This window comes from Megalops cyprinoides, chromosome 20 (assembly GCF_013368585.1).
Source record: "Megalops cyprinoides isolate fMegCyp1 chromosome 20, fMegCyp1.pri, whole genome shotgun sequence".
Taxonomy (NCBI): domain Eukaryota; kingdom Metazoa; phylum Chordata; class Actinopteri; order Elopiformes; family Megalopidae; genus Megalops; species Megalops cyprinoides.
The window spans coordinates 6,341,645-6,364,199 of record NC_050602.1 but is presented as its reverse complement, the minus strand read 5'-3'; the positions used below and the strand labels follow the sequence as shown (position 1 = coordinate 6,364,199).

Here is a 22,555-nt window from a genome sequence, read left to right as displayed (position 1 = left end):
AACGCAGTCAAATTAATTAAGACAGTCAATTCGAACTGCATCCTTAATAGCCCCAACAATATAAAACAACTAGCCAACTAGTTTGCAAGCTAGCAAGGTATATATTTTACACCAACATTAACAGTATAGCGAACATTTATTCTATAAATGTTAACAAGAAGAAAATCGTTGGTCCTTGATACTACCTAAAGCTAGGTACAAGGAACGGAATTAAACGTCAAGTCTTTTAAGTATAAAGCTAGGACGTTACAACCGTCCTTTTTCCATAATGGCCCATGTCAATGTTATGCTCTCTCTGTTCAGACAGCTATTTTTTCATCAGCTGAGTACCTACCAATTCAGATTTAAGTATTATACATAAACAATGTGATGATAACATTAGTCCAGATGGCTAGCTACACTAGCTAACGACTAATCAGCACATCTTATGGTGTTTGCTGCCCTACGCTCTTAAAGTGGGTGTGTTATGGGCGTTGTCAGAATCGACCATTCACACAGAACCAAAAATACCATTTCCTGTTACTTTATGTGCCAGCGGTAATCTTGCTGGGAATTATAGTTTTTATGTGTTAACGTTGAAGCCACTAATCAAGAACTACACGATTAAGTTTGGTGGTTCCCACAAAGTCCTTCAAACACCTTGTCGAACTCATTCCCGCCCCTTCAACAATATGGAGCTTTCAATTGGTCCTAGGAAGTGATCTAAAGCGCTGATTGGTCGTAAAAATCTTGTCAATCTGACTCTTTGGCAGTCGACGGACGGAGTGTGTGCAACCATGGCGGCCTTTACAGTGGCGAAAAACAGCTGCAGGTTTCTGTGTAGTTTGAGATCAGCGTACCGGAGTCTCATACCGGTTAATTATGGAGCCGCGGTTGCAACGACCCAGCCGAGCCTGCAGCGACATGCACGGTGGTATTCCATCAGTCACCTTTCCGTGGAGGAACGCATTGACTTGAAACAGAGGGCGGCGCTTGCAGGAGGAGGTCAGAAGAGAATAGATGCACAGCACAAAAGGGTAAATGCCAAATAGCGACTTCTGTGCCTGCTTTTATGTAAGATAACAATAGGATGTAATATTGGGAATCAGTTTCGGGCTATGGCTTTGTTGTATGCTTTACAGTGATTTCATGTTATGGCTGACGAGCCTGTTAACTAGCTTTAACGCCTAGAAACTTTTCTAGTTCTTGACCAACGAAGTATGTCGCTAGCTAGTTGCACACCTCCGACAGGTCTGCAAGTTCATGATATATAGCTAGCTAGCTGGTTATTACTTGTGTAGAAGAACTGTCATAGCTGTGCAGTTGAAAATGTTTAAATAGTGTTTCCTCGCACTCTTACAGGGGAAGCTGACTGCCAGAGAGAGGGTTGAGTTACTTTTGGACCCTGACTCCTTTGTAGAATATGACATGTTTGTGGAGCACCGTTGCTCAGATTTCGGGATGGAGGCGGATCATAATAAGGTATCATTATACAGTCTGTGTCTGTATGTCTGTCTTCGTGTGTGAGCAGGCGTGGTATTTCTGAGCTGGCTAAACAGCTGTTACATCAAACACTCTGCCTGTGGGAAAACATATAGTTTTCTAGATCTGGGTGTACCATCAGTTTTGATTGAACTGGAAACTCGAAATGCAGTTCTGGGAAGTCCTAAAGGTAACCGTTTACTAATCTTAATCATAAGTATCATACATAGCTACACCTGTACTCCAGATACACCTGTAACTAGGGATGCGGTGACTTTATTTCTGTATATTGACATAAATACAAAACATTGTAGCTGTGAAGAATAAAAAATGAAAAAAGGGGAAAAAACAAATATGAAAAGCATAGCAATTTCTTCATAAAGGGACTACCATACCACTACTCCTAGCATGTAACAGTACCATCCCTGTATACACAACAGGTAAGAAAGTACTGGGTGACCAATTTTAGTCATGAAAGAAACAGACAATAAACCAGTGTGAAGTACATGCATGCTTTTCTTATTTTGATACCCTCTCCATACACAGTTGGACAACAATTAAGACTGAGGGCTTGTGGGTAAACTAGAGACTTATATATACAGTGATAGTCTTCATGACTTAGACACCTGCTCATGGATGTAGGTGTTTCCTTATGAATGTGGAAGTTTCTCACACAGACCATTGTGTGATGTTAGTTGTTAATCCTGCAGCACTCGGTGCTTGGCTTCACATCCTGTGTAATCGGTCACTGTGTGACTCCCGATGGCGTTCTCTTGCAGTATCCTGGCGACAGTGTGGTGACGGGGCAGGGCCGGATCAACGGGAGGCTGGTGTACGTCTTCAGTCAGGTACGGGAGGGGCGACGAGGTGGAGAGGCCGCTGCTGGCCCAGTGACTGCTGGTGCAGGTTTGTGATACTCTGCTCTCTCGTTCCTTCCCCAGGATTTCACCGTGTTTGGAGGGAGTCTCTCCGGAGCTCACGCGCAGAAGGTCTGCAAGGTACAGCACAGGAGAGCCGTGGACTTGCGTGGACAAAACACAAGAGAGCTGTACAGGGAATTTACACATTTTACAAGCCAGCCTAGTGCACAGAGCAGATATATACAAAGCTGGTATAAAACAGCTGTAACTAACACACATTAAGGAAACAATAGCCATTAGAGTCATAGCTGGATTGATTGAGCCATTTTTGTCTTCTGATAAACTTGATTGGTGAAAGTACGTTGTTCTGACTGTAGAATTGACAATTGGGGTGTTACAATGTAGGTTGCAGGAATGCAGAGACCGTATACATATGGTCTCTGAGCTCATCTAATACTGAGGGAATGGAGAGGGGATAGGATGAACCACTGCCTTCAATGGAGGAATGCAATGTAACATTAGGATACCTATGGCAGGGCAAACATTGCTTTGTGTTGTGGAATGAGAACAGTCGGTCTACAGGTTGAAGTTGAAGCCAATGGCTAGAGCTCTTGTCATCGTGGAGAAGCCACAGTTTAATGTAAATGTTTAAACTCACCATTGCATCCATTTTCAGATGAAGGCCCCAATCCCCTTGCCTCAAACTAAGAGTGCAACGAATAATTGATGTAGTCGACTACAGTCGACGACCAAATTGGTTGCCAACAAATTTAATTGTCGATTAGTTGGTGATGTCATCGCGTATGTTTTTTGTGCTGACTCTGAATGCTCAGACACGTAGCCTAAGCCAGTGTTTCTCAATTCTACTCCTGGCGGCCCACTGTCCTGCATATCTTCTGTCTATCCTTGCTCTACCTACCTGACTGAACTCATCAGTGGCACTTTTGATTAGCTGAGCACGCCTGATTTAATCGAGCAGCGAGGATAGATAAAAGATACGCAGGACAGTGGGCCGCCAGGAGAGGTTTGAGAAACGCTGGCCTAAGCTACACTGCTTTACTGGAGTGAACAATAGAGATGGCAACACCTTCACGACCAAAGACCTCAAAAGTGTGGCAGCATTTCACTCTTAACCCTTTTGTACGTAACTTATTTTTTATGCTGTGTAGCGCGCATGTTACGTTACATGGTTCATTATGTTTTCATTAGCGCTATTAAGCTTCTCATATTTTTCAGTTAGCATATCCTATATTTTTAATCTTAAATCGCTGTTTCCTCAAAGCTAAAATTAGGTAGAATTTTTCCTATCTACTTTTCTAATCGCACTGGTTTTAGTGCTAAACAGCTAATCACACCGGTGTGACCATACACGCAAAAGGGTTAACTCTGCCAAGAAGGTTGTGAACTGCAACTTTTGCAAACCTGATCTTTCCAGGCATGGGAGCACATCAGTTATGCTCGAGCATCTGAAGAGGTGGTACGTTGGCTCTCTGGATGATGAAGACTCATCTCGTTAAGTTAGTTTGCTAGCTAGCGTAGCTAATGTTAATGTTAAAAGCCATGTTACTTCACGTTATGAGCTGTAACATTTCTGTTTTGAAATACATTTTCTCTTGATCAATAAATTATTAATGACGTTGAACATACAGTGTAGCAAATAATAACCTATTATTCACAGCAATCCTATTCACATTCCAAATGTGCCCTAACTTTACAGTGTTAAACCAGAGCCTGTCTGCTATTTAGAAATTCTCTGCTTAAATGTTGCATCGTTATCATGGCGACGTTTATGGCTGGAGATAGTGTTGCTGCCGAGTGCACAAGTTTAGAGAACACCGGAGAATTTGATACTTTCTAAATCGCAAAAGATTTCTACAACTCGTGTCTATGCGTGCGTGCCCAATGTGGGTTGCATTGGAATTAATTCGAAGGAGTTATGGGTTTGTTGGATCTCGTAATGCTACCATGGATGGCTTTTTTCAGAGGAAGCAGACTTGTACTCCCCAGCAAGCAGCTGCCCTCACTGAATTAGTCCTAGTAACCATTCATTAAAAGATGTATTTTTGAATGAAGTTGTAATCTTTATTGTGTTTATTGTTAGTTAGCATATGCCTAAAACAACCTCAAGCTAAATTTAAAAGCCGATAGATAAATAAGAGCCATTGAGTAATTGTGCGATTCATAATTCGAATAGTCGACTGTTCGTTTCAATAATTGATAAATTATTCAACTATCAAAATAGTCGTTAGCTGCAGCCCTACCTCAAAACGAGTATGTTTCAATACGTTGTGATCTTGATCTGGTCAGAAAATGATGATGTCGTTCACAGAAATTGCATGTGGCTGGACCTACCCATGGCAAGAGCTCCATCTCCACCCTCTAGCTAGACACACATGTACACATGTTGGAAACTCCTTGGCCTCCATTATTTTCTTTCTCTCTCTCTCTCTCTCTCACAGATAATGGACCAGGCCATGATGGTGGGCGCCCCAGTCATCGGCCTAAATGACTCCGGAGGGGCCCGTATCCAGGAAGGGGTGGAGTCCCTGGCAGGATATGCTGACATCTTCCTGGTAATGGGAGTGGGGAGTCTGGTGTCGTTCCATGGCAAGAGCGGCACTTCAACGATCTGCCGGTGACAGCTGTTGTCTCTGTCCCTACCCCCCTCCCCAACTTATTCAGAGGAACGTGATGGCCTCGGGGGTGGTCCCACAGATCTCCCTCATCATGGGTCCTTGTGCTGGAGGGGCCGTCTACTCACCTGCCTTAACAGATTTCACATTTATGGTGAAGGTAGGAAACTCTAAAGGCCTTCCTATATGTGTGTTTTTTTTACAGCAAAGTAATCCACTTAGAGGAAGAACTCACTCAGCAGCTAATAACCAGGCTTGGTTTGTTCAGCAGAAATGTCAGGCTATGGTCTGTTTTTGCTTTGAGGCTGACTGTGTTTCGATTGAGGCGCTGGTCTCTGTGTTAACAGGACACCTCCTACCTGTTCATCACTGGGCCAGACGTGGTCAAGTCGGTCACCAATGAAGACGTGACCCAGGAGGAGCTGGGAGGGGCAAAGACCCACACCGCTGTGTCTGGTAAGTGACAGCGCAGAACAGAGAGGGATTGCTTGTGCCAGACGGCAGAAATCCCTGTAGCCCATATTTTAAAGAATATAATTTTATGAACAGCCTTTTTTGGTTTTTAGTCTCTGTTGTTTTTCCTTTTTCCGGTTGTCATAACTGCTTTGTATGGAGGAGATTAGACAAACCCTCCTGTGAGGAATTTCATCAGTCTGCACACTAATGTGCAGGCAGCCCAGGTTCAGACCTCAGAGTGCAGTGATTTGACAGTTCTATAATGAGGTAAAATTAACAGAAAATCACGACTGGTCGGGAGCCAAGACATCAAAGTTTATTCCCTGGTGCTGGCTTAATGTTTTGGACTCCCCCAGCCACTGAATGAAAATGCTGTTTGATGAAGAGGAAAGCATGCTACTCTTAAATTGCCTCAAAGCTCCTGATTTCCTGGGGCATAGCATAGCATAAGTGTGGCATAGTGGTAAGGAGCAGGATTCATAACCGACAGGTTGCCGGTTTGATTTTCTGCTGTACCCTTGGAAAAGGTACTTAACCCAGAAGTGTCTCAGTAAATATCCAGCTGTGTTAATAGGTGACATTTAAAAAAATTGTAACCTATGTCAGTTGCTCTGGATAAGAGCATCTGCTAAATGCCAATAATGTAATGTAAAATGCAGGTAGCTTCTACCAGCACTGGGGCCACCAAGTACAGTTCTGTTATATCTGTGGGGAATCTGCCCTTATTTTCTAACTTCCTGATTTGAACTACACTAAAAGTTATGAGAAATAGACTCTGGTAATAATTACTTTTTCACTAACTGTGAAAGAGAACAATTTTCCTTTGAGAACAATAGTGGAATGTAGCTTTATGTTATGAAATACCATTGACTGATATATTGTAGCTGCTCTAGTACTAAAAGTGCTGTGTTTTAATAAAGGTCTGCTGAACTGCAGGGTTTTTGCAGGGGTGGTATTCATTTAAAGCAGCATGGCATTTCATAGTCATCATTTATTAATGTGCTGATGTGTTTCCCACCTAATCTCTCCAGGTGTGGCCCACAGGGCATTTGAGAATGACATCGATGCCCTGCTGAACCTCAGAGAATTCTTCAACTTCCTCCCTCTCAGTAATAAGGATGCAGCCCCTGTCATAGAGTGTCATGACCCCAGGCAAGTTCAGGAATAATTATCACTTGCTGACGTTGTGTGGTGAAACTACACCCTCTAGTGGTATTTCAGCACCATAGCAACATGCACTGACCGAGCAGATAGGTTTGTCATTGAAGGTCTCCAGTGGTGCTGTAAGTGTTGTTTTAATCAGAAATGTACATTTATTAATGTACCTTTGCATAAGTGTTTTTATATTTTGCTCATAAATTCAACAATTTTGTCCACATTATTATATAGTAAGGCTTATGACTTATGGCATTGAAAAAATTCTCAGCCTACTTTTCAGAAACTCACCTTCCATCTGTGTGTGTGAAACAATCAATTTTCAGTCCAGCTTGTTTGCAGGTTTTTCAGTGGCTTTTAATCTTATTTCAGTGAATTCTGTCACCCTTTGAGCCATACTTACTCAACATCTTGAATAACCACAAATGCGACAGCCAGAAATGTAATTATTATGCTACCATTCTCTAGACAGTTTAACTGACATTTAAAGGGTCCATTCATTATTATTTTATACTGTATGTTGTGGCTCATTCCTCCCAGAGGTTGACAGTTTCTGTTTTACATTTATCTGTATGAAAAAAGCTGACCAGTTTCTGTCAATCAGCACACTAATGCTGAGTTCAAATGAAATTGAGCCATGTGAAATGAAAGAGAATGATAAATATAAACAGCTGAGGAAACAGTAGATGGAAAAGGTGACTTGACTGACACCTTGTGGACAGATGATGGAATAGCAGGATTGAAGAGCAAGGTGAGAATTTCTGAAGGCTTACATCATCGTGTTTTGCACCTTTAACATTGCAGCGACCGCTTGGTCCCCGGCCTGGACACTGTGGTTCCGTTCGAGTCCACCAAAGCCTATGACATGCTGGACATTATCCATGGCGTAAGTGGCGATCCATCTGCTAGAACACTTTGGGGCGTGAAGAATGTCTATTTTTAAATCGCGCTGCGGCTCTTCCTGCACTCTCGTCGCCAGATTGTGGATGAGCGGGAGTTTTTCGAAATCATGCCGAACTACGCCAAGAACATTGTGGTGGGCTTCGCCAGGATGAACGGCCGCACGGTGGGGATTGTGGGAAACCAGCCCAAGGTGGCATCAGGTGAGCAGTGTGACGTCCTAGCGAGGCCTCCACCCCCTCCCCTCCTCCCCCTCTCCCTCCCTCACCATGGCTTTTTGGCGCCACCGTCTGAGACGCCATTTTGCACGTTCCCGCCCGCCCCCAGGTTGCCTGGACATCAACTCGTCCGTCAAGGGGGCCCGATTCGTGCGCTTCTGTGACGCCTTCAACATTCCCATCATCACCTTCGTTGACGTTCCCGGATTCCTGCCAGGTAGTGTGGGGTGGCGATATCAGCTGCTAGTCATTAAAGTGCTAGTGTACTGTTTTTTGTATGAACTGTCGCTCTTATGACTATGGGACATGCGTTAACGCGCCTTTTTGGAAATCACTCTGGATGAGTGCATCTGATGAGGGAATAAATGTAAAGATTACATAAATATAAGATTATACTGGGTGGCAACCCCAGCGTTACCAGGACATTTGTGATCTGTTGAGGAATCCAACTAAAATGCTTCAGGTGCGTATGAGGATTGTGGTATAAAAAAGGCACTTCTGAGGCATCCCTTGCACCTGATTTCCACCCTGACAGACCCAGCATAACCAAGCTTCCTATTTCAGAGCGACGGCGATTTGAACTTCAGTTGCCTGTAACTCTGACTCAGATCTCTATTGCATTTGGCACTAAAGAGGCAGCCAGGCTGTAGCAGTGTGTGGGTTTTGAGTGGCTTTTGAATGACGCTCTGCCTCCACAGGGACAGCACAGGAGTACGGGGGCATCATCAGGCACGGGGCCAAACTGCTCTTCGCTTTCGCCGAAGCAACTGTCCCCAAGATCACCATCATCACTCGGAAGGTAGGACTGAACCTCCCAGGAGCTGAGAGAATAACTGAGCTGGCTGCTCATGTGTATTTTTCACATGCTGGTTAAAGACACATACCAGTCAATCTTTCAGAAGGCTGAGGGGAGCTCTGTGTGTGTGTGTGTGTGTGTGTGTGTGTGTGTTTTTTTGACAGGCCTACGGTGGCGCTTACGATGTGATGAGCTCCAAGCACCTCAGAGGAGATGTGAACTACGCGTGGCCGTCTGCCGAGGTTGCTGTGATGGGCGCCAAGGTAACCCTCAGCAACAAGGGCTTACAAGGACATTTCACACAGCTCATGGTCTCGCATGCAAAAATCAACTATTAAAACAAAATCTGCCCTGGAGTTCAGCACCGAATTGCATACTTACTCCTAGTAAGTAGCAACAACAGAACAGTTAACATTAGTCATTCAAATGCATAGGATGATGGACTTTGAGGAATTGTAATCTCAAGGTTGGTAGAAAGGGCAGCCATTGGCAAGGTTCTGGAGGGGCGTGGTTTGGGGCGCTAACGGGCGGTTCTCTCCACCTCCCCCAGGGGGCAGTCCAGATCATCTTCAGAGGAAAGGAGAACCAGGCCGAGGCCGAGGCCGAGTACGTGGAGAAGTTCGCCAACCCCTTCCCCGCAGCGGTCCGAGGTAGGAAACGTCACCATCGGCGACAGGGCGGCGCGGTCGCCACAGATACAGCCCGCTGTAACCGCTCTGTGTCCGCTTTTGTTCTTAGGCTTCGTGGACGACATCATCCAGCCTTCGACGACACGCAAGAGGATCTGCCGAGACCTTGAGGTCCTGGCGAGCAAGAAGCAGACGAACCCGTGGAAGAAGCACGCCAACATCCCCCTCTAAACCCGCCCCTCTCCCAACATGGACACTTGTAACCGAGGCTCCCTTAAGCATAGTTTTGATTTCAAGATCAAATAAATCTTTTACGTACGAGACTGAACACTTGAACATGGAGTGAACTTGTCATCCATTAATGAGAACACGCAGTTACTGAGTGGGAGCTGGGTAAAGTGTCACTTCCATGCTAAAAGCTGTGATTTTTATTGGGCCTAAGGACCACCGCAGACATCACAGGTGCTGTATTCCCAAATTCACACTGCAATGCAAATGACTTCAAATGACACACCATTTAAGCCCACGCATCAAGATTACAGATTTTATTTCATAAAAAAATCAAAACTTAAATTTCTTGTTCACAGAAAAAAAAAGATTTAGAACAGTTTATTAAAGGGGAGAGGGAGGAATACATCCGCATTAGGTTGTACAAAAGAAAACCATCTTAATATTGAAAATGTACAATTTACAGGGGAGGGGGGGGGGGTTACTAACAAAACCAATGGAGGAGACACTGGGGAATATAAAAGCTATCGAGTCAGAACTGAAGTCGAAACCCACCCACGTGAAAGTACCTAAGATATGAAAACAGTCGCTGTGCGGTCTATGACAGAACCTTCTCGCGTTTTGGACGACGTACGGCCGTGAAGCACAAGGGTTTGCTGTGACTGGACTCTCAGCATGCAGCATCTATTATGCCCACAGAACTACGTAGGTGACATGATAGTCCCACCGCTACGAGCCCAGAGAGTGCCCTCCCCCTCTCCCTCTCCCCCTCCCCCTCCCCTCGCGGGCTTGTGGATGGACGCTCTGTCCGTTTGGAGCTGGTGGCAGAATAAAGCGTGCTGTCCACGGTTTGGCAACAGATCTGTCGAAAAACTCAACTGTACAAACATTGACGAAAAAAATCTCACTTGATTCAAAACTTCATACTAAACTACTAAAATTCAAAATATTTTTTTTAATCTATTAATTTGTTTTAAAAAACCCAGGTTACATGATCTGTGTGTGTGTGTGTGTGTGTGTGTGTGTCTGTGTGTGTGTATGCATATGTGTGTGGCTGACTGGAAAACACTCAAGACCCTAGCTTTGATCTGTACACGGTTTAAGATAAGACCTAGACTGTATACTGGTATGCAGGGGGGACAAGAATCCCTGTTGCCAGGAAACCGTTGAGTTCAAAACAAAGTGTCAGGATGCTGTAGTGCCTCAGTGCTGCTTAACACAGACACGATCATGTGATACGTCTGGACCAATGAGAGGCAAATACGCACTGTATGCAATGAGGAAAAAGCAACTTGTGTTACCTTAAACCTTAACAATATTCCTTTATGCATTAATCACTAAACACCACAATATTACATTTCTTTAGCAATACGGGGCTGGGCACTGAAGTGTCAATGACTAAATGGTTGTGTTCCTGTGTACCAATGTACACCACACTGACATTCTCTTTCATGTAATTCCAAGACACAAAACCAGAACACCACACCAACCTAATTAACCGTATGGTGTTAGAGACCTAGCCAGCCAATGAGGAGCTAACAAATAAATGTAAATCTTAAAAATACGCGATGGCAGAACCTGGAACAATATTTCCCTGGTGAATAAAAGTGAACCACAATGTTAACCAAATCCAGTGTGAATCAACCAACGAACTGTAGCAAGGCTAATAGGCATGAGTTTTTTTTTTTTTTGTTTTTAAAAATGGTAACTGTTAAAACCACGATTTTTGCTTTGTCTCGTCTTTTTTTTTTTCCTTTTAAATGTACAACTTGTCTGTAGTAGAAATGTAAAGATTAAAATCGATCCTTGAGGATGTGCCGCGGAGTCTGTTTCTGGAGCGGTGCTGGTATCCTCCCCTGGTCACAGGACACGGGTGGGTGTTGGGGATGGAGCCGCAAAGCCGCTGGGCTCTACAAGGGCAACGATTTCCTCTACCTGTAACCGGATCGACGACCACCTGACGGCTTCCTCCCGTGTTTTTTTTTTTTTTTTTGTTTGTTTGTGTGTGTGTCCCAAAAATAGTCAATTTTTTTCCCTAATGTGTTTCACAAGCAATCACAGTTAGAAGGCCCCTTGCTCCGAACGAACTCCTGTTCCTGTTTTTCTTTTTCTTTTTTCAGCCAGTGCTTCATCACCATGGCTTCTCAGAACATAGGCATGGTGAATCCCTGTTAGAGAGCGAAAACAGGCTGGTTAATTTCGGGCATCAAAAATTTTCTTTAAACACAATTTTTTTTTCCCATTTCTCACAAAATGTTAACCAAAAAGCATGAGGAAAAACCAGGCTGAGCAGAATAGATTCATGTAAAAGTTCTGTGGTGTTTTTCTGAAGGCACTTAGAGCTCCTACTGTTTGGCGATTCCAGAATCACAGATCACCTTTAAAAACACAATTCCTACTTTCTAGCACGACTGCTGGTTTCAAAACGGACTCCAGCATTTTGGAAAAAGGTTCAAATCATTTTCCCAGCCACATAGTTCACGTCCCTGCAAACGTGATGAGTTCAATACAGAGCTCTGTTCAGCTGTCTTAACCGGCAACATAAAGGGGAGGGGCTGGGCATATTGACTGACTACGCCACACACTACAACTACACCACAAAGGAGGCAAAAATAAAACTAGCATGTGCCCTCTGTCTCTGTGCCTTCCTCGGCATTGAGCCATTTACTGTGCTGTTCCATTCCAAAAGCCACACTTCCTGCCGTGAGAGGAACTGGCCTGGCTGCCACAGAACAGATGGAGCCGTCACCTCCAACCTTGAAGAGTCTTTGGCCAGAGGCGGCCATTTTAGGTTCACAACAATACTGCTTAACTGTTGCATTTTGAATTCGTTCGAAAGTGCATCTGTTTAAAGTTTAAAACCCAACACACCTTATTCAAAACACATTTCTAATGTTAATTTACTGTTCAGTGGTTTATTACAAGGTCATTTAAAAAAATTGTCATTAATAACAAAAGGCCTGTTATGCTCACTGATTCGTCCTCTATCATGGCTGCGGAGTCAAAGAAATCCGGTCTCAGCTCAGCCCTCTCTCGTCTGTTCCTGGATGGTGGCTGAAACAGTCAGACATAATGACATGAGACATAATGAATGCCTGTATTTCTGATTAATTCTGATGTGTTTCTGTATTTCTAATGTAAGGTCAAGTCCTTTATCTTGCAGTGACTTTTGGTCAAGAATAAACGAATGCATTTCTGTGCTTCAGATATGGCTATAGAACATGGTGAGTTTAGGAGTCTAAATGCATAAAAACTGGGGTCATTCAGCCGCTGAAGTGCAGTGTAAACCCTGTTACTCTTGTGTTGTGTGACAGGGGGACATAAGCGTAGGGATACTGGTTCTGACATTAAAGCCGGAGCCTGGTGAAGGCCAGACGTCCTCGTAGAGCTGGGAGAGAGTGAAGCTCACCAGGTCGATGACGATGGTGTCCTCGAACTCCTCGTTCATGTCCTCCAGCTGGCCGCGGGACGACATCATCACGTCCTCAAAGATGGGCTCCGCGTCATCCTCCATGAGCCCTCGGCTGAAAGAGCGAGGCTGTTTTACACAGAGCCTCCCCGAAACCTCAAAACCTGTTATATACCTCCCCAAAAACCTGTTATATACCTCCCCAAAAACCTGTTATACACCTCCCCAAAACCTGTTACACACCTCCCCAAAACCTGTTACACACCTCCCCGAAACCTGTTATATACCTCCCCACAAACCTGTTACACATCTCCCCGAAACCTGTTACACACCTCCCCAAAACCTGTTACACACCTCCCCGAAATCTGTTATATACCTCCCCACAAACCTGTTACACACCTCCCCAAAACCTGTTACACACCTCCCCGAGAACCTGTTATATACCTCCCCGCAAACCTGTTACACACCTCCCCAAAACCTGTTACACACCTCCCCGTGAACCTGTTATATACCTCCCCGAAAACCTGTTACACACCTCCCCAAAACTTGTTATACACCTCCCCAAAAACCTCTTATATACCTCCCCAAAACCTGTTACACACCTCCCCAAGAACCTGTTATATACCTCCCCAAAACCTGTTACACACCTCCCCAAGAACCTGTTATATACCTCCCCAAAAACCTGTTATATACCTCCCCAAAAACCTGTTATACCCCTCTCATTCCGCTACACAGCTCCCTGAAGCATTCACCCTCTCATTCTTTCTTAGACCCCCCCCCCCCCCCCCGAAATATTCACCCTCTCATTCATTCATAACCCCCAAAACATTCACCTTTGCATTCTGGTATACATCTCCCCACAGCCTTCACTCTCTCATTCAGCTAAACACCTCCCCGAAACCCGCAGGAGTAAAGCGTAACCCTGCTCAGACTGCTTACACGGTCTGCCGCACCCCTCCGCTGCGGGCCTTCATGTAGTTCATGCCCGTCCGGTCCTTCCGGTTCACCTCCTCCAGCTTCTGCTGGCCCAGCCAGGACATCTGCATCTGGGGACTGCAGGGGGACAGCACAGCGTCAGAGCGCCCTCTGCTGTTACACAGCAGGGTGTGCGGGTCTGCATGCTGCTTTTCACTTTGTGAAACCATAACCTTTTCATAAGGTGAAAAGGACTATGGTAGAGTCACACTTTGGTCACTTTCTGGCTCGTGACTGGATCTCTACAGCATGGCCCTTGAAAACACAACCCTGGTCTAACCTTTTGTCTACCCGGCTGATGCGTACACTGAAGTGTGAGCGGCTGCTTACTTGTGGACGTAGTCGGATTCGGAGCTGGGCTCGGAGTCCTGGTCGGGGATGTGCTCGGCCGCCTGCCGGGGGTTCTCCCTCAGGACGGTGGAGGTGAGCTGGGGGGTCTGCAGGGCCCCGGGGGTCTGAAGCGTGTCGTTCCTCATCAGCCAGGACCCCTCCACGCTCTCCTCGGCTGGATCAGAGCGGAAACGAGAGCTTTCAGACAGGGTTCATACTCAACCAACCAGAAGGAGGCCAAGCCCCTCCCCTACAAGCATCACACACACCTCAACAAAGACATGCTACATTGATCAGATAGTCAGCTCCACGTGCTTCACACTGAATGTTCTCTCTAATCCTCAAATCTCAAAGTGTTCTAATTTGCTGGCTCATTATGACCACTCGAAGATGTGTGGTCTGAAACAGAACATCTACAGCTAGGGGGAAAAGAGCCAAATAACTAGTCATAACATACAACATCTTTGCCATCATTCAGCAAAACACACTATGTATGCCTTCCTGGTTCACTGCTGAGGCTGTGGAATCTCAGGATTCCAGTATTACAAGAGCTGTTTGTAATGGAATGTTCAGTATAAGGGACTGGATTTCCATTGTGAGATAAAGTTGCACATCTTGTGTGGACAGCGTGTCTGTCCTCTCACCATCTATCCTCTTCTTGTGCAGGGGCGGCCGGCCCTTCTTGCTGCGCACCGAGCCGGCCTTGCTGCTGCTGCTGCCGCTGGTGACGGACAGCCGGTCCTCGTCGCCGCCTGTCAGCAGGGAGTTCCTGTAGGAGATGAGCGGCAGCCACACGTCCTCACGCCGCTCCATCATCTGCTCCGTCATGAACTTCTCCAGGTACGAGTGGCTGCGGGGAGAGTGTGGGATAGGTGTGTGAGAGAAACACACGCACACATACACATACACACACACACACACACACACACACACACACACAAACTTCTCCAGGTACGAGTGGCTGCGGGGAGAGCGTGGGAGAAGTGTGTGAGAGAAACACACACACACACACGCACACACACACAAACTTCTCCAGGTACGAGTGGCTACGGGGAGGGCATGGGAGAGGTGTGAGAGAGAAACACACACACACACACACACACACATACACATGCACACACACAAACTTCTCCCAGTACAAGTGGCTGTGGAGGGAGCATAGGACAGGCGAGACACACATGCACACACAGACGCAGATGCACACAGACCTCATAAACCTCTACACAAACAAGCTGCAACAATACACACTCGACATCTGAGAGGATTAACACACACACGCACCTGTATAGTCCTTCAGATTTAACACAAGTCCACACCTGAACAGTTCTTCAGGTACAAAGAGCACAGGCACAGATACCTCAATATTTCTTCAGTTGTAAAGAGCTCAAGAGTCTCACACACACACACACTGAAACCATCAGAGTGAGTGCACTTACACTGTCTTCTTATCCTGGCGCAGCAGCTTGGAGGAGAACTCGCTGAGCACCTCCAGGAAGGCCAGGTTGGGAGGCGGGTACTCCACCCCCTTGGGGTTCTGGTATTTGAAGGCAAACTCGATTCCATCCCTGCAACACAGCAACACGTCTGCCTTTACACCGGGCTCACCATCACTCCACCCGTTCACACTGTCGCAGCTCTGAGGTCGGGCACTGACTTGTGCAGCGTGGCCACCGCCTCCCGGGTCTTGATCTGGTCCAGGCCGAAGGTGAGGGCGAAGCGGCGCGCCAGCTCCTTGATGCCGCTCACGTGGGACGAGGTCCTGTCCAGGTTGGGCCCCTGGTCCTGCAAGAGCTCGTTGAACAGCTGGAGGCAGCAACGAGGGAAAACGCGTTACCTAGACAGTCCGCCAGTGATGACCACTCTCCCCACTACACACCGGTGTGAGGCACTTCTATGAAAAAAAGATGCACCGGGCCTATGCGTCCGGGCCTCTCACCACCTAGTGATCAAATCATTACATTACATATGCGGACGTTACTTTGAGATAGGATAGTGAGCAAACGGGTGAAGAACTACCATTTCTAGGGTTGCGATGGCAGGAAATTAGCCGTCGAAAGCACTTGGTTGGCTCAAAAATATTTACTGCATAAAATATTCACTGTAAAAATATTCACTGTATGCTTGACATGCCAAACTAAAACCCTTTCCTTGTGGTTCATTTACAAAGAGCGTAGTCACCAACTCTGCCACACACCCCCTAAAATTGACTGCTCGTTGAATGTCAAGCCGGCGGTAACTGCTGTTTGTTTTTCCCATTGGTGCCTTTAAGAAGAGCGGGCCAGGGCTCTCCATACCTGCTGCAGACTGAGGATCAGTGTCTTGGCGCACTGGATCTTGTCCGTCTGTCGCGTCTTGCTCAGTGTCTCCTTGATGATGTCACCATAATCGTTGTAGTACTGAAAGAAAGGGCAAAAAAAACGAGTCGGCCTTTCACAGAATAGTGGGGCAAGCACTATCAAACCACTATCAATGATGAAAAAAATTAACTGAATGCTAATTAATAAGAGAATTATAAACTGAGTATGTGAATATATATTCTTTTTTTTTCTTACATATCTGGCCTATTCTATTTGTTTCAGTAGCACAGTTAGCCCTCATGATGAGCACTGTGCCAGCTATGATAATTCATTCTGAACTGACACTTCAGGTCTGTGTTCTTACTGCATAAGATGGCTCCATTTATTTGACTTTTGCATCTGCCATTTCAGCTCTGCACTGTGATTTTGAATATCCTGTACGTTCCTCGGGGTAAGACTGTATACAGAAGTAAATAGCATCCTGATTCAAGTGTATGCTGTTTAAAACAGCACTCTCAAATCATGTACTGACTTATAATACTGCAGCTTTCCAGATACATTTGTTGCTGCAAATGTTGCGGTGCCTCCTAAACATTTTGTGGCAGTGTAGCATAGTGGTTAAGGAGCAGGGCTTGTAACCAAAAGGTTGGAGGTTTGATTCCCCACGGGGGGCACTGCTGCTGTGCCCCTGGGGCGACGTACTTAACCCACAACTGCCTCAGTAAATATCCAGCTATATAAACGAACAACATTGTAAAAACCTGTAATTGATGTAAGTCCTTCTGGATAAGACCGTCTGCTAAATGCCAATAATGTCATGTAATGTATGCTGTGCCATCTTCGGACTCTCACCTTCATGTAGTGCTTGAAGATGTCGGCGGCGGCGGGCATGTCCACGATGTCGTAGATGATGAGCTTGCTGAAGGCCGCCAGCAGGTTCCTCCTCTTGTGTAAGGCCTCGATCTTATTCGCCTCGTCCTCCTCGTCGCCCTCTGTAGGCGGCGGATGGGTCAGTATTTTCAACAGTGTCAAAGGACGACCGCTTTCAACCACCTGAGGCTACATGGACCTCAAAATGGGTGGCATAATGTTCCACCAATGACTCACTCATATGAGCCAATGAAATGGCCACATAAACCAAGCAAACCAAAGCTGATCGGTCCATTTGAGAGTCCGCCTATTAATGGGTTCATGAAATGTCAGCCAGCCCTTCATTTTCATACTGCGGAGATATGGCCCATGTATTGTCTTACTTCTACGTCAAACAGTACATATTCTATTATGCACAAATTCATATTTCATCTTCCTGTATCCTGTTTACCCAGGTTTCAATGAAGAAGCTCAAAGTGAGAAGGTTTGTTGAAAGGATCAGCAGCAGTGATTTGAACCCACAGCCAATGTTTCCACCTTAGCCAATATGTTCCAGTATCTGGTGAATTTTAGTCTGAGAAGTGTTTACATGCACAAGCTCAGAGATATAATTTTTCTTTTTGTTTTATTTAACAAGAAATCATATTACAAACAAAAATGTGCATTTTGTGTGTTCACCTTACCACCATAAGCCCTCCCCAAGCAAAAAACCCTGCCTTTAAAGACACAAGGAATGAACTAACATTCCCTTTGGATGAGCTTTGGGTTAGGCTTAGGGTTAGCGTTAAGGTCAGGTCCCTGAAGACCAGATGCCCCAGACACACACCTCTGGCGTGCAGTTGGGATCCTTTTTTTTTTTTTTTTTTGGTGCTCACCCATGCTCTGGTTCTCCTCGTCCTGATCGATGAAGACGTGGTCCAGGACGAAGCTGAGCAGCTCGTTCTGCAGCCCCGCGTCGGGGTTAAACACCAGCGGCTGCAGCCCCTCGCGGCCCCCCGTGGTCAGCTGGTGGCTGAAGATCATCAGGAGGTCACACAGCAGTATGAAGGCCTGGTAGAGGGAGAGAGAGTGTGTGTGAGTGTGAGAGTATGTGAATGTGAGTGTGAGTATGTGCGTGTGTGTGTGTGTGCGCGTGTGTGCGTGTGCAAGGAGAAACCAGAGGGATATTGCTGTTGTCACAGCTGGTTTGTGCAATGAATCACATCAAGAGCCACCTAGGATGGTGCAACATCCAGAATAAAACCCAGACATTTTTGTTTGGCATTTGTCCATGAAGCCAACTTGCAGAAACTACCCCCAATGACTCGGTGCTTGTTTGCTTGCTTTGTAGTTCCAACTAAACACTGATTTTCAAACATTCACTTATTCCACAAAGCATGAAAGTAAAAGAAAAATTACAAATGACACCTGCTGTAAAGTAAACTACTGGCATTATTCTCAAAGAGCAGCAACTGTTGTCAAGAAAACTTCCCTATAAAGTTAACCTGAGCACACAGTGTACACTTTCCTGCTCTGAAACATTTGCCCCCCCCCCAAGCAGCATGGTTCTGACTGACAGCTGACGTCAATTGACCAGGGAGTACAGCAGTGTGCTATAGGGGGAGATATGCGGTCTCTATCTCAATGCAGAGGAGATGGTGGTTTCTGGCTCACCTGCTCCTTGACAGGGGTGTTGACATTGGATAGGCACTGCTGACAGACTGCGAGGAAGGACTTGACCACCCTGCGGAGTGCGATGAGGTCGTCCTGTGGAGACGCCGCATTAATGAGCGCATGCAGACAAGCTGTAACGTTCACCTGACGGCTTGCCTGCCCACCTCCGAGGTGCTGCTGGATCTATTTTAGGCCCCTCTCAGGAGACACAGGGGCCTGGCGGTTCTGATTAAATTCAGCACACGGCCCGGGGAGTGGAAGTGAATGGTGATGCGTACCTTAGATGGAGAACCCTCAGTAATCTTCACCAGCTGCCACAGGATGGAATAGTGTGAACACTGAAGCGCCTGTACTGCAATCTGCAGAGAGAGAGGGACAAGGGGTTAGGGAGGGAGAGAGAGAGGGAGAGAAAGAGAGGGAGGGAGGGAGGGAGAGAGAGGAAACAAAGGGACAGGAAGGAGAAAGAAGAGAGAAAGGCGTAGAAGGAGGGAGAGAGGGAGAGAGGAAGAGTGTGAGGGAGGCATGAGAGAAAGGAAGAGTGAGGAACGAGGGGAGAGAACGGGAGACAAAGACAGGGAAAGAGTAAAAGGGACAGAAAGAAAAAAGGAGGGATGAATAGAGAGGTCAGGAGAGAGGGATCAGGAGAAACCAGGAGGGAGAGGCAGATCAGGAGGAGGAGTAAAGAGGGAGAAAGAGGGGGCAGAGAGAGACAAACGGATGCAAGAGGAGGAAGAGATGCGGGGGAAGCAAGAGGCAGAAGCAGAGAGAGACGGAAGAGAGACGGAGGCAGTAAAGACAGCGAAGGAAAATCAAGGGAGACAGAAATGAAACAGAACACGAGGGAGTGAAAAAACAAAGAAAAGACAGAGCGAGAGTGACATCAGTTCAAGCGGTTCAGCCAGACCCTCACACCTCGCAACAAACGCTCGCAACAACAAGCAATTACAGCTCCCTCAAAGGCAGCGCAGCGTCGCGCCGAGAACTACACCCAGCATCAATCGCTTCCCCGATCCTCTGTCTGATCAAAAGAGCTTCACGCCTGGCGCAGCGGCTGGCAGCCGAGAGCGCCGTACCTGCTCGGGCATGGAGCCCTGCTCGATCCCCGTCTTCAGTAACCTGTAGCAGTTTCCGAACAGATCCCACCTCGTCAGGTCATGCGCGCTGGACAAAAGGCACAGATCAACAGGCCATTAGCGCTTCTGAACAGAACAGAAAGAGGTATCGCGCGCTCCTAACAGATCTGACAAATCGCATCAAAGCAATCCTGAAACGGAATGCGCTTCAACAAGCAGAATCTGTGAACATCGAAGCTGTTGACAAGACATGAGACACACTGTGAAAGAACCAGGATTTGGAAAAAAGAAAAAAAAAAAAAAATCATCAAAGCTGTCACGTTACAGGTGCACAAAAGTCTGACGTGAGACGCGAGACTTGAGCCGCGGCAGCGGAAGGAACGCGTGACGTACTTGTGGAACGCGGTGAGCCTCTTCAGGGTGGAGAGCACGTTGTAGATGTCGTCATCGTCCGCCTCCTCGCCCTGCGGACCGCCAAAAACCGTCAGTTCCATACAGATCATCCCTGCTCACTACGGGTGAGCTGGACCCCAGCTGAGCCATGTCACAGTGTAGCATAGTGGTTAAGGAGCGGGACGGTAACTGAAAGGTTGCCGGTTCGATTCCCCGCTGGGGCACTGCTGCTGTACCCTTTGGCAAGGTACTTAACCCACAATTGCCTCAGTAAATATCCAGCTGCATAAATGGATAACATTGTGAAAAACTGTAACCTGTGTAAGTCTCTCTGAAAAAGAGCATCTACTAAATACCAGTGCTATACATAAGAACCTACTTGTGTTTATAAACAGAGGGTAGGGCGTTTTGCCGGTAGGCTGACTCCAGCTCTGTTGGATGTCAGGCTGACGTGGCTCCAGGTTGTGATCGCGACGTGATTCACAAAGAACAGCGGTGGGTGGCAGTGTAGCACAGTGGTAAGGAGCAGCGCTCGTAACCAGAAGGTTGCTGGTTTGATTCCCCACAGGGGCACTGCTGCTGTACACTTGGGCAAGGTACTTAACCCAGAATTGCCACAGTAAATATGTATAAATGAATAAGATTGTAACATATGTCACTCTAGATAAGAGCGTCTGCTAAATGCCAATAATGTCATGTAATGTAAACCTTTGCGTTACAGAGATCGACCCTGACCGGGTGTGTAGACGAACGTGTGGGCGGGGAGGGAGCGGACGCGGGCGCTCACCTCCTGCAGCAGGTCCTCGACGGAGTGGCCGAAGCGGTCCACCATCTCGTCGATGAGCTGGCTGCGGGCGATGTCCACGCGGTTCATGATGGTGTACTCCTCGCTGCACAGGATGCTGTAGGTGCGGCTGCAGGCCTCCAGCACCTCCGTCTCCGTGTGCTTCTCCACCACCAGCTTGATCTGCTTCAGCAGGGCGTCCAGGTGCTGCGGGGTCAGAGGTCACGCGGGGTCAGAGGTCACGTTTCCCTCCAGGAGGGTTCACGGGTCTGCAACCAATGTGGTCTGTGCGGGGGCTGAACCCATGGGCTTGGTGGACACACACTACGCTGTTCCTGATTGGCTTGCTGTGCCCAGCCCCTCCCACAGGGGGCTGAATCATGGCTTCAGGTGGGCTGATGTCAGCCTCAGGGACATAAATACAAACTGACCTCCTTTACAGGCCTCTTAACAACAGTGAGACAGACAGTGTCTGAACTCACACTCCCACCAAATCAAGTTAATATCCTTGGTTCATATCAAAATATCTTACGGCGAAGATTAAGTGAAATCAGTTGGCTAATACCTAAATACCTTAAGGTCTCTTAAAAGCTGATGAATATTTAGATATCTTGAAGTGGATTTTAACCTAATACCCGAATAGCCTAAGGAGGATTTTAAGTTGATTCAGCTGGTTCACATCCAAAGGTGGATTTTAAATTGATGCAGCTGGTTATTATTGTTAGGAGACAGTTTTGTGGAATGGAATGGCGTTTGATCCGGAGACACGCGATGTGTATTCGAATACAAACGCTGGAGACAAGCGATGTGTATTTGAATACAAAGCGATGTCGCTACATCCGACCAGAGCCAAACGGCGCCTCTTGTGAACCCTATGGAGCCAATTAGGTTACAGGGCTCAGGAAATACCCAATTAGAGAGGGAGCTGTTTAGCTATGCACAGCTCCACAAGACCAATCAGAAACAACACCCCCGCTGGTTATCATAACTCATATGCAAATGTGACTGCTATTAACTGTATAAAAAATTAACTGAATTCTATACCTGTTGAACTTCTGCTCAATGCTGATGTTCCCACGGCCGGCTGTGCTAATAAACCTTCCTGCCTTTTGCTACGAACATCGAATCTGCTTCTTTGTCGTAACGAAACACTTTTTGGTGTTCGGGACGTTGACTAACATTATGTAAAGATCTTCAGGTGGATTTTAAGGCATTTGGGACTGGGCACGGGTTATACCCATTACGCTGGTACACGGGGGCTGTGCTCGTCTCCTTTCCGAAACGGGCCTGCTCACCTTCTCCATCCTCCCGGCGCTGTACACGTCCAGGTCGAAAAACTGGGGGATCTGAAGGAGGTTGGCCACCTTCTCGGAGTCTGCCTGGTACTGAGACACCACAGCGACAACACGCTAACGTTAGCCTGTGGCTAAGGCAG

The 22,555-nt window shown here is 46.6% G+C and overlaps 2 protein-coding genes across 2 annotated transcripts in view; one reads left to right on the top strand and one right to left on the bottom strand.

The window, feature by feature from the left end:
• The first annotated feature begins 757 nt into the window (after positions 1 to 757).
• On the top strand, positions 758 to 9,595 carry pccb (propionyl-CoA carboxylase subunit beta). The gene is made up of 15 exons (XM_036554552.1): positions 758 to 1,016; positions 1,342 to 1,461; positions 2,241 to 2,309; positions 2,403 to 2,459; positions 4,781 to 4,894; positions 5,004 to 5,114; positions 5,302 to 5,410; positions 6,442 to 6,562; positions 7,370 to 7,451; positions 7,545 to 7,668; positions 7,793 to 7,900; positions 8,382 to 8,482; positions 8,644 to 8,742; positions 9,030 to 9,129; positions 9,218 to 9,595. Exons 1-15 carry the CDS (start codon positions 777 to 779, stop codon positions 9,337 to 9,339), a joined length of 1,677 nt encoding a protein of 558 aa, XP_036410445.1. The 5' UTR covers positions 758 to 776; the 3' UTR covers positions 9,340 to 9,595.
• Positions 9,596 to 10,339: 744 nt separating this feature from the next.
• The window catches only part of stag1a (stromal antigen 1a), a 46,790-nt gene continuing 34,574 nt past the window's right edge, over positions 10,340 to 22,555 (bottom strand). The window contains exons 18-34 of the mRNA XM_036553925.1: positions 22,416 to 22,505; positions 21,124 to 21,327; positions 20,337 to 20,407; positions 19,944 to 20,031; positions 19,149 to 19,229; positions 18,871 to 18,963; positions 18,093 to 18,267; positions 17,200 to 17,339; positions 16,345 to 16,446; positions 15,705 to 15,853; positions 15,487 to 15,615; positions 14,695 to 14,900; positions 14,051 to 14,225; positions 13,685 to 13,798; positions 12,746 to 12,860; positions 12,310 to 12,390; positions 10,340 to 11,504 (exon numbers count right to left, since the gene is read on the bottom strand). Coding sequence (XP_036409818.1) covers positions 11,481 to 11,504; positions 12,310 to 12,390; positions 12,746 to 12,860; positions 13,685 to 13,798; positions 14,051 to 14,225; positions 14,695 to 14,900; positions 15,487 to 15,615; positions 15,705 to 15,853; positions 16,345 to 16,446; positions 17,200 to 17,339; positions 18,093 to 18,267; positions 18,871 to 18,963; positions 19,149 to 19,229; positions 19,944 to 20,031; positions 20,337 to 20,407; positions 21,124 to 21,327; positions 22,416 to 22,505 — 2,037 coding nt within the window. The 3' untranslated portion in view covers positions 10,340 to 11,480. The remainder of the gene's footprint in view (positions 11,505 to 12,309; positions 12,391 to 12,745; positions 12,861 to 13,684; positions 13,799 to 14,050; positions 14,226 to 14,694; positions 14,901 to 15,486; positions 15,616 to 15,704; positions 15,854 to 16,344; positions 16,447 to 17,199; positions 17,340 to 18,092; positions 18,268 to 18,870; positions 18,964 to 19,148; positions 19,230 to 19,943; positions 20,032 to 20,336; positions 20,408 to 21,123; positions 21,328 to 22,415; positions 22,506 to 22,555) is intronic.

Bases quoted from the DNA above. Each gene is read 5' to 3' on its own strand.
- pccb (XM_036554552.1), top strand. From the start codon at position 777: ATGGCGGCCTTTACAGTGGCGAAAAACAGCTGCAGGTTTCTGTGTAGT. The intron at 7,901-8,381 runs GTAGTGTGGGGT...CTGCCTCCACAG, and splicing joins CGTTCCCGGATTCCTGCCAG to GGACAGCACAGGAGTACGGG. The intron at 8,483-8,643 runs GTAGGACTGAAC...TTTTTTTGACAG, and splicing joins TCACCATCATCACTCGGAAG to GCCTACGGTGGCGCTTACGA.